The 13,705-nt window shown below is 37.8% G+C and overlaps 1 protein-coding gene across 16 annotated transcripts in view; it reads right to left on the reverse strand.

Moving 5' to 3' along the window:
* Positions 1 to 435: 435 nt before the first annotated feature.
* PDE4D (phosphodiesterase 4D) overlaps positions 436 to 13,705 on the reverse strand; it is a 1,698,276-nt gene continuing 1,685,006 nt past the window's right edge. For all 16 annotated transcript variants that reach the window (XM_088827708.1, XM_088827710.1, XM_088827709.1 and 13 more), the window contains 5 exons: positions 12,653 to 12,752; positions 7,597 to 7,751; positions 6,748 to 6,870; positions 6,092 to 6,274; positions 436 to 5,380 (listed from right to left, as the gene is read on the reverse strand). In XM_088827708.1, the coding sequence (XP_088683834.1) occupies positions 4,964 to 5,380; positions 6,092 to 6,274; positions 6,748 to 6,870; positions 7,597 to 7,751; positions 12,653 to 12,752 (978 nt within the window). In that variant the 3' untranslated portion in view covers positions 436 to 4,963. The remainder of the gene's footprint in view (positions 5,381 to 6,091; positions 6,275 to 6,747; positions 6,871 to 7,596; positions 7,752 to 12,652; positions 12,753 to 13,705) is intronic.

Genomic DNA, 13,705 nt, shown 5'->3' on the forward strand with positions numbered 1-13,705 from the left:
GGACACGGACGATGCTGCGCAGGGAACTGTTCAATGCCTTTGTCCCCTGCAGACCTTAAACTTACAAAAACTGAATTATGTCTGTTCATTGATGAATCCTTACAGTCTTGGGAGTTTGCAGAGTAGGGACCCAGCAAATAACTGTTGAGTATCTGAATAACTTTCAGTATGCCAGAACACTTAATCAGAAAAGTTCCCTTCCCAAGCCTTTTACTGTACTTCGTATTATAGGCCATCTACATAATTTTGCCTTTTTACTCTGTAGCAAGATTAATCTACATAATTTGGCTTTATTGGACTACAAATATGTAGTAATATATGATGTCAGTATCCTTTATTTCACCTTAACAGTCCTCATGGCTCTTGGAAACATGTGCTGACTGAACTATGAGTTAAAATGAATACTCTTATTTGTAAATGATCGAGTCATAAATAGGCAGAATCAACCCATGCTTTTATTTCCATTGCATATAAAAATTTCATATGAAGGTATTGATGTACAGTACTATCCCCATGGGCTGTAAGAGAGGCTAAGAAACCACTAAAAGAATCATCATTTGTAATGCTCACACACAATTGACCACTCTGAAAACATATCCAAAGAAATCAAATTTAAAACAACTAAAATCATTAAGGATTTTTTTTCTTTTTTGTAATGATAGTGTCCCCATTGTACTGTTTAAAACAAAAGTAATCAAATTCCTTTGGGCCAGGGCTGCTAAAATCTACAGTTTGTGTCAAAAAAGAAAATGAAATAAAATAAAAGAGGCTCATTTTTCCTAGAAAAAGATTCTCTCCTTTCACTAAGTTGCACATCCTGAGGGCTGGGCAGCAGTGGAAAGAGGTTTCCACATCAGCCACTGGGAATTTTTCATAGCTTTCAGGAGCTGGCCTCTGCGCAAGGTTATATTTAAAATTTCTAAAGCAAGTTAAGTTTCGCAGAAATACACATTCTAGAGAATGGTGACTCCATTATGCTATGTGAATTGGCATCATATAAAACTTTGTGTTTAATGTATGAATTTACATACATAATGAAATTTGATATCTTAGTTGAAGAAAAATTCCATGGTTAAAAAAAAATGACCTTTTTCATATTTTATGTTTTCCTAACATGGCAGGAAGCCAAATAATAAAGTACTAACATGCATGACCTATGGCTCTAGTTTCAAATCAAGTTCATTTGTCCATGTGCTCAAGAAGTCAAAGACTTTTAATAATTATTGGACAAGAATATACTTTCCCAGTAGTATTTGAAAATTAAAAAAAAAAAAAACAAACAAATGTAACTAACTGAAGTAGCTCAATTAGTATCTTATAGGCAAAAACACCATCATATATATGCTATGGCGCTTTGTGGCAGAAATCATGTAAGGGGTTGTCTCTCAAAAGAGTCTCAGAATGCTCTAGAGGTTAACCGTGGTTCTGTACAATCCAGCTGTTGCCAGAAACCCAGCTGATTCAAAGCTCAGATGTAAAATGCCCAGCCCTAACCCCACCATTACCTTACTTTCAAATGCAGCAAAACAGAAAAAAATATTGGTTAAAGTTAAGGCACAGCCCTGGGACCAAAGACCTGCAGCTATGTTTTTTATATTTTATATACCTTTATGTATTTTATAGTTTTCTTGAATCTTCCATAAACAAGCTCTAAGGTGACAAGACTATTTTATAGAAGAAAAAAAAATGTACAAGGAGTATGTATACACACCATTCATTCTCTCACCAAGAGTTTCCAAATATATCAACACCATCCCAATTCGGGATGATGTTTTAATAAGAACTGATAATTTACAATTAACATTACAGTATGTACATTACAATAAATACATGGTTGTAAACAGACAAACAAGACTGTATTACAGGTAAGGTCATTTGGTGAGAAAAAAATGCATGGCACAAAAAAATAAATAATGCATTCAAAAAGTATCATAAAGCTTTCGGTAAAATCCACTTCATTCAAGTTTTTTTTTTCCTTGTCTACAATTTGTTCTATCTACATTATTTTCTTGTGAATTTTAAGTGACATAAAAGAAAAGAAAATTAAAACAGCATTATTGTGTTTAGTAACTTGCAAGCTGAAATGTACTGGTTTTATGCAAACTTGGACATTTTCTTCCCCATACAGTACCCAGATACTGTATTTTCTTACAACATTTTAGGAAATGTAAAGCCACTTATAAAAGGGTATTCTTTTTAAAACAGTGTATAATTCTGAAGCACACTTTGGCGAGAGCAGAGGGGAGAGAGAGAAGGGAGAGGAGAAGCAGATTGTATAGTGCACTAGTCCCTGTCTTTTGGATATTACCTTTTTCCTACAATTTGATTGTCCATCAGTAGGTATCTTCACACGTGACCATTAAAACCAACAAATTGAAGGAAAAAAAAAGTCTCCCTTTTTTAGTGCTATTATATACCTTTTCAGGTCTGGATTTGTGACATATTGCTGTTTTAATTTTTTTTTCATTCTTAAGTTCTAGGCACTCTGTGGGGAAAATACCAAGCATGAGGGAAGGGAGGGATTGAGAGTATTTGGGAGAAAGGAATAAACCTTAGATTCTTTGCCTTTTCTTCTAGACTTCCATCAGGGACAAAATTAAAACGGAAACAAGTTTCCAATTGTTCTTGTGAAACCACTTGCCAAACATTTATTTGAAAGATTACTGTCTGAATTTTACAGGAGAAGGAAGGTGGAAATCTGATAATTAATTGGTCAATTCCTATCTTGTGCTCTATGTCGAAGTTCACAGCTACCTAATTTTTCTATCAATGTTTCTAACCATCAGTGGCTCTCAGGGGATTAAAATAGTATCTTCAGCTTGCGTCATTTCCCTGGCTGATGATTTAGTGATTAGTCCCCAGAAGTCTCCTTGAGACATCCCCAATATAAACATTTTTCAGGATTACAATTTCATTTTCTGTTCTATTTTCTGTTTGGTCAGATATTCCTTTAGCCTCTACTTGAGTTCTTGGATATCACTGAGAAAAATGATTATTTGGGCTCCAAACTCTTCACAGAGAAGGTAAACATTTTTTAAGAGCTGAAATGGGAAGAAAGTCCAGACTAAATAAATGCCCCAAGATGCCAATTAAAGGTAAATACTGGGAATCAATCTCTAAAATTGCAATATAGTTCTTGATGCTAAATTCAGCCAAGAGTGATCTCTAATGTTTGATTTAGTCAGAATCTTCTTACCCAACTGAGTAATTTAAAATGGCATCATATCACCAAATCTCTGGTGCGAGGGGCACCATCAACTTCTTTCTATCAGTGTATTTAAAGTTCTCCTCCACTAGATGTACTTCTGGATCAATGATAACTGATAAAGCAAGAAATGCTACTATGTGTTACGTGGCTGTCCTTTAAGGGAGAGTCATTGCTACACTTAAAATCACTTCTCAGGAATATTCCTCATACTGTTCTTAATCCCATGGTGAAATCATAGAAACAAAAAAGCATTCATTATGCTGTTCTTTAATATATTCTACTAATATTGTTAAAAATTACCTAGCTAGCCATTAACTTTTCTTTGTAAATCAAAAGTAAAAGCTAGTCATTATACACGACCTAATGGCAGAAAAGAATGCTAACACTAACTTGACGACCTGTTCTTTGCATCCATCAGAATGGTGGCGATATATTTGATAAGACCCCACGTAGTAAATGTGGACAGAGCTTCAAACACACACTGAATAATGAAGCAGCACAGGGGAAAAAGGTTTTCTTACTAGAACTGACTGTGGGAACAATAAAAATGAGCATGAAATGTGTGGGTTATTACAAAGACATGCATTTGTGAAATGAGGGTCTACCACCACAGCAACAAGTTATCAGAAGACACTAAGTAGGAAAATATCTAAAAAAGACTGACCGTTTTAGCTACTGGGTATTTATATATCTCTCACTTGCTTCAGATAATACCAACTGATGACTGGGTATCCATGAGGCTTGAGATACACTAGACAGAACACACATCAGAGTATTATGGAACGCGTTCACTTCGCACACAATGAAGAGAAATGTCAGTGGGGGAGCAACTCTGCGTGTCTCAAGAGACCAAAATGAAAAGCCAGTAAATGAAGACCTACAAAAATGGTTTCCTGCAACATAAAGTCAATTTTTGTTTTTAAAATATGGAAGTCATTGGTATATAAAACAATGGGTCACTACAAATCAGTTAATTGCTATGAAGTCTAAGGTGCAAGTAAAATTTGTAAATTAGGTTTATCCAGTGTAGCACAGATTTGTACTGAAAACTTGCAAGTTACTCCTTAGAAAAAAATAACCAGTGGCAGATGAAGTTCTGAACGTAGTTTTTTAAATATAATACCTCAATACATTTAATAATAAAAGTAAGCTCTACAAAAAATCTGTTTTACATATCATACAAAATGTAGAGGTCAGTGCAGCTCACCGAACCACACTATTCAGTCAGGTATCAGGAAGACTTGAAATTAGAAAATTATGCAATTCCTGTGGCTCATCTTTCTCCTGGTAACAGCTTCACACTGTGTCCTGTCCCTGACCCACTTGTCGCTTTACCGATCTATTCACTGCATCCATGTAATAATGCCTTCTTTCTGCTGAAAATATTGCAAACAAATAAAAAGGAAAAAAACCCCAAATCATCTTAACTTTGGGGCTGCCCAATGAGCCACACTCCCTAGAAAACACTTAAGAGTTGAATTTCTCGGCTTCTCCAGCTTGATGGAGCCGCAGTCCTGTGACAATGCTGTCCATGAAGATGTCCCTCTCATTCTGATGACATGGAGGTGAAAAAACTGGTGACGATATTCCTGAGCGCCAGACTGAGTCGTCAAGGTCAGTTCTGTTCCACAAACATCCTGGCAGATGACAGTGAGGTGTGACCGTGGTTGTGGCATGTGACATGCACTTTGGAAACAACGTTTCTACTTAAAAAAACAAAAAACACAAACAAAAGGCATGGACGTCTGGGCCCTGTTACGTGTCCGGGGAGGGGTCCCCGATGACGCAGGCCTCGGGCTGGCTCTCCTCCGCCGCCGCCGCCGCCTCCTCGTCCACCTGCTCATCCAGGGGAATTTCGGTGGACTCCGAGTCTTGAGTACACAGCGTCTTGGAGTCGCTGCAGCTCGTGTCTTCTTCGACTTGACTCCCACTGTCCTTCTCGGTGTCCGACTCGCCGTCTTCCTCTAAAGTCAGTTCAAACTGGAACTTCTCTGTCTGACCCTGCCTGCCCTCCTCCTGGTCATCGGGTGCCGGGGAGGGGCTCTGAGGAATTGTGCTCTGGTACCACTCACGATTGTCCTCCAAAGTGTCCAAAATGTCCTGGGCATCAGGATGAACTAGGTCTGCCCACGTCTCCCAGAGAGGATGAACGATATAGTCTATGAAGCCCACCTGGTTAAAAAAATATATCCAATGTGAGTACAGGATTAAGAAACAATGGAAAAGGTTAAAGAGACCCAAATGTATTCAATTTATATACTGAATTAAATTTTTATATATGATATATAGAATTTACATAAATATGTAAATGTAAAACGCTTTACAAATATAACACTGAACTGAAGACTATTAACCTTAGTCTGGTAAAACAGTCACTATTTTAGGTAGCAGACTGTATGACAGTGTTGTTAAGAGCTGCAGAAAACAATTAATAGCTTTTAGAATTCTGAGTCCAGGAGCAGGTTTGTGATGTAAAAAACCTCTGCTTCTTTACCTTGCTTGGCTTGAGGCTTGGACTTGATTTTAGAATAGTACATTTATAGGTGGATCTAGATAAACCGAAATAATGCCATGTACTCCATATGGATTCAAAGGACTTTATTCACTTGTGAGAAGAGATAGCTGAAATAATTCTACACATATAAATATACTATATGAATCGAGTTACGATGAATATATATAGTGTCCTATGAATAGATATATAACCATACGGATATACATCTTAAGAATCAAAGAATTTTGAGGCTTGCAAACACGAAGTGGGAATTGAGCTTGTCAGAAAGAAAGTAATTAAGATCACCCAATAAAAGACTGAACAAGGTGCAAATGAAATAACCAAGTGTTCTGTGTAGCTGTGTTCTCTCTGAAAGCTTAAGGCATCACCTGTGATTTTTCCACAGATGCGTTGTGCTTGTCACACATGGGGCTTATCTCCATGCCCCGCTCCCTCTCTCGGTCCCCTTGGCGGAAGAACTCCTCCATGATGCGGTCTGTCCACTGGCGGTACAGCTGGAGAGGCTTGGTTGGGTTGCTCAGGTCGGCACAATGCACCATGTTCTGAAGGACCTAAAACAAACCAGTGAATGCTCTGTTTAGCAACCACTCCTTTTTTTTTTAACTAGAAATTCACATCAGGTGACTGTGACACTTAAAAATACATGTTGTGTAAGAGTCGTTCCAGACAGCTCGACCATGATGTGTCTGTGTGTGGTTCACACTTGTATTAATAGTCCCAAAGTATGCCACTTCTACTGCATCTAACTATCATGAGAGAAACTGTTTACATGCTCAGTTCATTAAGTTCAGAGCTGTTTAAATGGTTGGTTTTGTGGGATGTTATTTTTTTTAAATGCACTTCCACTTGCAAAGGCCAATAGGATTTTGTCTGGTTAATTCTCAAGATGAAGAATCTGGATAAAAATCCTGCTTATAACTACCAAAATTGTAAGTTGGGAGAAAGGAGACATAAATCCTATCTAAGCTAGACACACAGACACGAGTGTGTACACACAGACACAGAACAAAGTCAAATGCATTACCTGGATCCTATCAGAATAATTGTCAAGAAGAAGAACTCCAGAACTCGTCACTTTCTTAGTTTCTACCATAGTTTTCAAATCGGCCAGTAGATTCATGTGCTTTGACATGTCTGTGGCAAGTACCTTAAAAGACAAACAGTGTTTTAATAAGTAAAAAATGCCCAGAGGAAAAAAGTCATAATTTTCACATGAAAATATCATGGAGAACAATTCTGTCATCTAATAGCCCTGTGCAGGAATCCTTTACTACTTCTTGGGCCAGAATCTACTCCTCTTTGCTGTCAAGTTTCCTGGAAGCTCAGATAAATGTGTACAATATACAGTAACATTAACTAGCAGCCACTCTCATGGTGATAAAAAGGGCTATTTCTCTGGATAAGACATCATCACATTTTGAAGTTGTTTTTTTATTTCTTGGACTAGAAAGTGGTTACTGGACTACAATGGAGTGATTCACAGGTTGCTAACAGAATAGGAACAATATTCTGGTTAATTTTCTGCTTATCTAAAACATGTAATGTCTCCATTTCTTTGTATGTATAAAGCTGAACAGATAGTTTCTGATAACCAGAGATTTCCCTGTGTCTCATGAAAAACGCAAAGAGAAAAGATGAATGTCATGGATGTTTCTGCATGGCACTTCTGCTGACAGAGGTTTTTTCATTATTCTTAACTCCAGACTATTAGCAGCAGAGCATCACTGCCAGCAGCAAGGCCAGCCTCTGGGACAGAAAGGGCAGCAATATCTTGAAATGTACAAGAAACTTTTATTTGATCGTCATATCTTTCTTTTTTTAAAAAAACATCATAGATCACAGTTTCCTTTTTTGCTTTTTATCCGTTACTCACAATGTCAATGACCATCTTCCTTAATGACTGTCTTTGCTTTTTGGTCAAATTCTGGAAAATGTCACAGTTTTCTTCCTGAAGCAACTTAAAGCCCACGGCCAAATGATGGTTCTCCAGGACAGAAGAATCATTGTACATCAAGGCAAGTTCAGAGTCTTGAAAGAAAGACAAGAGATAGAAGGTCAGCAAAGCCATTTATGCTAAGTTTATCTTATTTTTCATATTCTGAGATATCTGGGGTTTTAGGAAGCAATTTCTCCTAAATGTTTCTACTTGCATTCCCATGACATGACAACACCTAGAAGAGAGTCTATGAGTTAGTGCAACCACGGAAGAGCCCTAGAATCTTGAGAGTGGACTTAACACTCGGCACGTGATAAGTCAGCTCACACTGAGGCTTCGGCTTCTTCTGTTCTAAAGGGAAAAAAGAGTTAGGTGAGATTATCCTGAACCTCCTCTCCAGATCTGCTAGAAGCAGCTTCATAAGCTCAGCAAGAGAAAACATCATTCCTAACATCTGTAATACATCCAGAACAGAAGATGTATACCTGATAAAGGTGGACTATCTATCCGATCTTTTATGTAATGTAAAGATCATGTGCCTTAGGATAATTTGTACTCCGAGAGGGTACAAGACATGCGAACAATATCAGGGTCTGTTCATGCTTGCACTTGTTTTGTTCATAGCATAGCTTTGTTCATTTTTCCATTTCCTTGTCCAAGTGTCTTGGCGGTCACTATAAACATGTATGTTGCACACCCCAGCTGCACACTGAGAGTTTCACATGGAGCCGGGTTCTGAGCTGTCTACATAACTCCAAGGTGAAGATTCAGTTGCTCCACCACGAGTGTCCTGGACCTCTGTTTTTATGCAATGAGAAATCCTACCTCTTTCCTAGTTCCTATAAATAGCAGACTCAGATCTATTAAGGTAGTCATTTAAAAAAAAAAATGGTGCTTTATCTTGTTTCCACTTAAGTCACTGTAAAAACTAAAACATGTATTGGATCTTTCTTCTGAGTTTTGTGGAAAATATATATTATTTTCTAAGAAAGAAATACTCAATACTGCTCAATGACTATTTTAAAGAAACTAGGAAGGAGACGTGAGATTCAAGACACACTTTGACTGAGATCCTATGATTTTACATTTATACAGAAAAATAAGTGTATATATAAGCTACAAATATAGTGATGGAAAGCTTTTTTATCAATGAGATCAGTGAAATAAAGACTGTGTACTATCTCCAGGTCCAGCTCTACCTTCATACAGTGAAATGCCTCTGCTCTTGAACCTCAAAAGTCATATGCTTTGAAGAGATGATTAATGTGTTCAAATGTGTGAGGAAACCTTTCTCCCTGACACCTAGGCAGATTTGCTAGAAACAGAAATTTTACTCGTTTTCCGAGTAAAATTTAATGCCATATATATTCTGACATTGCTTTATTGTTTCAGAAAATAATGCTTTAAAAATATTTGTCTTTTTAAAGATAAATATCTTCTAATGTGCTCTATTCAACACATTATGATGCTATTTACATTTTATGGGTTTATTTACATAGTATTGTCCTTGAAAGATTTATGCAGCTTCTCACCTGGAATATCAACTTCCTTACATCCTATTCAGAATCCCCCACTCCCCTAAATCATTTATAAAAGCTTAACACCTCTGCCAGGTAGACATGATTGCTCTGGTTTTACAACCTTCATTCATCATGTTTACAAGGACTATATGTGTCATCAATATCAAATCACTTGGCTCCTAAAACTAACACAACTAGAATGGTTAATGAAAGCTATAACCACAACTGAGAAGCAGCGGGGTATTTGGCCTGGGAATCAGCCAGGTGAGCCCAAGTGCCCTTCCGCCCTGGTGAGCCATGCAGTCTCCTTAAAATGGGACAGGTGACCTCCCATCTATGGGAGGTCTGAACTGATGATTCCGTTCCGTTCCGTTCAGTCGCTCAGTCGTGTCCGACTCTATGCGACCCCGTGGACTGTAGCCTACCAGGCTTCTCTGTCCATGGGATTCTCCAGGCAAGAATACTGGAGTGGGTTACCGTTTCCTTCTCCAGGGGATCTTCCCGAACCAGGGATCGAACCCGGGTCTCCCGCATTGGAGGCAGACGCTTTAACCTCTGAGCCACCAGGGAACTGATGATTAGAAGTCTTTATTACAAGAAACACAGGTTCAACCTTTAGCTTTGGACAAGATGGCAGCCCCAGCTCCAGGCTAGGAGCTGAGAGTGTGCTAGTTTGAGCCACTCAATCCATCCACAAAAGAAAGAGAAAACACAAATTTAATGTCTACAAAGAGTTTACTGTAAACTAAAAATAATCACATAATTCTGATAGAGTATTTCAAACAGCTGTTTATTACAAGTTAGCAGTTATTAGTGGGACTCTTTTAAAGCATGTTGTGAAAACTAAAACTTAACTTGTGTTAGAGGTTACTAAGCCTCTTCTGAGTTCTGAAATAAAATGCTTTCTGGCTTGATCTTCCCGACCCAGGGATCGAAAGAACCAGGTCTCCTGTATTGAAGGCAGATTCTTCACCGTCTGAGCCACCAGGGAAGCCCAATTAAAAGCTAACTAAGGCAATAATTCTCATAATGCCCTGGGGCTCTGATCAACCCTGGGATAACTTTCATCTACCAGATGATTCTGATTCATTCTCTCAGGCATAACACAGCCCTATCTCACCCCACCCTCAGGAAAACATCAGCAATCCAAAGCTGGCCTGGGAACTGCTGACTGCCCTGTGTGGCTGAGACCCCGCAGAAAGGAGATGTGTACAACATCACTGACTAACAAAGTAACCCCAGAAGTGCAGTCTATAATCCTTCTACCTCAGGCAGGTCTTCAGTAAAATGACCTTTAACAGACACCCTTGGCCACTGTCCTGTGTGTATAATTACCCGCTACATGTCTCCATTATTTATTCTCAGTTGTCTCAAACTTTAAAGGGCATGAGATTCATCTGTGGACTGAGGCTTCGCTAGCTTAAACTGCAGACTCCATGGGTACCCTGCTGCCAGCCTAGGCCCATCTGCCCTTTGAGGGTCCATAATAAAGAATAATAGAGTTGGTCCTCATTTTTCCTGAAAAATTTAACAGAATACTTGGAAGACAGTGACTTTATTATCAGTTGTTTTAATTTGTTCTCAATTCTTAATTCTAATGTTATAATATGGGAAGATACAATATTAAGTATAATAGGATGCAAATAAAACACTTAAGTCTGAATATTGGTGTTAATTTAAAGAAAAAAGCCTAATGGCAAGAGTTCAGACAAAATTTATATGTATTTGTTAAAAATATCAAGATATACCTAAGCAAAATAATGAATCAGTTCAGGATAAAAAAAAATTGCCAGTGTACATTTTACTATATGACCTTCCTGTTCTAACAGAAAGGACACAATCAACCCTAAGCTAGGAGACAATGTAAACTCATGTACTGATATATAGTAATTTTTGTTGACTCCTGAAAGCGCCCCATTATAGGTTCTCAAAAGGTAGCTAAGACATGAAATGCACTGACTATCCACCCACTTTTGGAAACCTATGACTTTCCCAATTCTTCTACACATGAGTGAGTCACCAAAGTGCATTTTGTTATAGGGTAGTCCAGAGGCTATTAAAAATATACAAATATATAAATAATCCAAAATACCTGAATTTCTCAAAGCAAGGCTATATTTAAACTTCCCCTTTAAATCTGGCTATAGCAAAGTGTTGGGAATGAATGGTGGAGGAACCGACGCTACAGGAGCTAGACTGTATGGGGCAGGAGAAGGCTGTTATCCACAACTCACAGTAAAAAGCAAAGAAAGATTCTTAACAGAAAGGAAAAAATAAGACCTTTTTTTATTTTTTCACATACAAAAGTGACTTTTATAACATTAATCTACTGTGCTGGGAGGGAATTATATAATGGTACACTTAAATTATTTACCAATTAACTTCAAGTACAGAAAGAATGGGCTTCCCTGGTAGCTCAGCTGGTAAAGAAACCACTTGCAATGCAGGAGACCCTGGTTCAATTCCTGGGTTAGGCTGGAGAATCTCCATGGACAGAGGAGCCTGGCGGGTCCCAGTCCATGGGGTCACAAAGAGTCAGACACGACTGAGTGACTAATAAGAGCACAGAAAGAACAGAATTTTTGTAAAACAATCTCTTTGCCAAAAGCCTCACTCAAACACTACTAAAATTCCCTACAGAGGTTTGCAGTGCAACTGTGTGTTAGAGATGTCCCACACCAAAGAGTCACTTTTGTGCCTTCTTTCCAAATCCATTGATGACTTATTTTACAAAATGTCACCAGTGAGAAAAAAAATTAATGGTTAAAAAATATTAAAAGAAAAGAAACATTATGTCAAAACAGAACCTCATACTGCCCTCAGCATGAGATTTAAAAAGGGAAGAAGAGGAAAGAACGTGGTGGAGGGGGAAGGAGTTACAGCCTCCGAAGAGGATTACGTGACAACCTACATAAAATGAGGAATTTAACATTTACCCTGATAACTTCCTTTATTTAAAACTCTGAGGGCAGGATTTCCCTGGTGGTCCAGTGGTTAAGAATCCACCTACCAATGCAAGGGACATGGGTTCAATCCCTGGTCATCACACAGGCCACAGGGCAACTAAACCTGCATGCTGCAACTAGAAAGACCACATGCTGCAACCAGAGAAAGCTTGTAAGCTGCAACAAAGACCCAGCACAGACACACACACACAAAAACTTTAGGAGCAATATACTTAAATCTTTCCTCAAACTTTTGCTTTCGATTGCTCTGTCTACTAATGTGGTAATATCGTATTTCAAGAGAAGTACTGGAATGCATGTTTTTTTCAAACATCATATGCCTCATGGGCTAGAACAATAATTTTTAGAGCTATATAACATTAATGTGCAGTCATTGAAATGCATATATATACATCTCAAAAGAACATGACTCTGGAAACACCCTACACTTATAAAAACCCTCAGTCACTCTAAAATGTAAAAAGGAAATTTTTTTCTGCAAAAATGAAGATGTTTCACTTCACTTACTTGTATTGATCAGAAACTGATTGGACACACCAGGATGATCAACATCATGGATTGCACTGGCAAAAATTGCTGCAAGAATCTCCAAATCTGTAAACACAGCCTGAAAGAAGCCAGACAATATTAGATAACATTACTATTCTATAGTAATATAAATTAAAGGTACATAGGAATGGGAAATTCCTTTCCAGACTCTGATGGAAAACAAAATGAAACCTCAAGATATATCATTATCATGTTTCAGGATGGGAGACTTTCAGAAAATCAGCTCCTCATGGCCTTTTTAAATGTAATCTTGGAGGAAATATTTTATCTGATTTTATTATAATTCAAGATCACACCATTTCCATAGTTATATTTTAAAAATATTTAAAAAGGATATCTGCCAATATTTTATAGAAAATAATAACTTATTTTAAAAGTATTTAAGATGTTCAAGGATATTCTGAAAATGTACATAAAATTAATGACACGAGCAATTATTTTCTTCCATTCAAAACAGGGACTCTCAATCTCCGAGAAACCAACATCTGAGGTCAGAGAAGTCTTTGCTGTGCAGACAAGTCTTTGCTGTGGGAGGCTATCCTGTGTGTTATGAGGTGTTTAGCAGGGCCCCTGGCCTCTACCGATGAGATGCCAATAGAATGTACCCCCAAACTGTGACAGCCAAAAATTTCTCCAGTATTGCCAGATGTCCCTGGGAGGAGGGAGGAGTAGGAGTAACGGGAAAATCACCCCCAGTTGAGAGCCTCTCACTCAAACAATAATGTATTAACCCAGTTTTATAATGAAACAATCTGAACTATTAAGTACATTAGCAAAAGAGAGTCACTCTCCCAAATGATTAAGGAAATCAAATTGCTTTAATAAACATTTAATGGAACAACTTCATAGGATTTGGTGACATTAAAGACATGTTTCTTTCTAATAAGTCCTATGAAAAGTATCAATGAATAGCTTCTATTTTATAAAAATAATCATCTTTGGATTACAAACAAAAAAGTCGTCAGACTAAATTCCCAAGAAGCCCCAAACTAATCAAAACTGAGTAATCCA

Source organism: Moschus berezovskii, chromosome 18 (assembly GCF_049115385.1).
Source record: "Moschus berezovskii isolate FMDL1 chromosome 18, NW_MosBer_1.0, whole genome shotgun sequence".
Lineage (NCBI taxonomy): Eukaryota > Metazoa > Chordata > Mammalia > Artiodactyla > Moschidae > Moschus > Moschus berezovskii.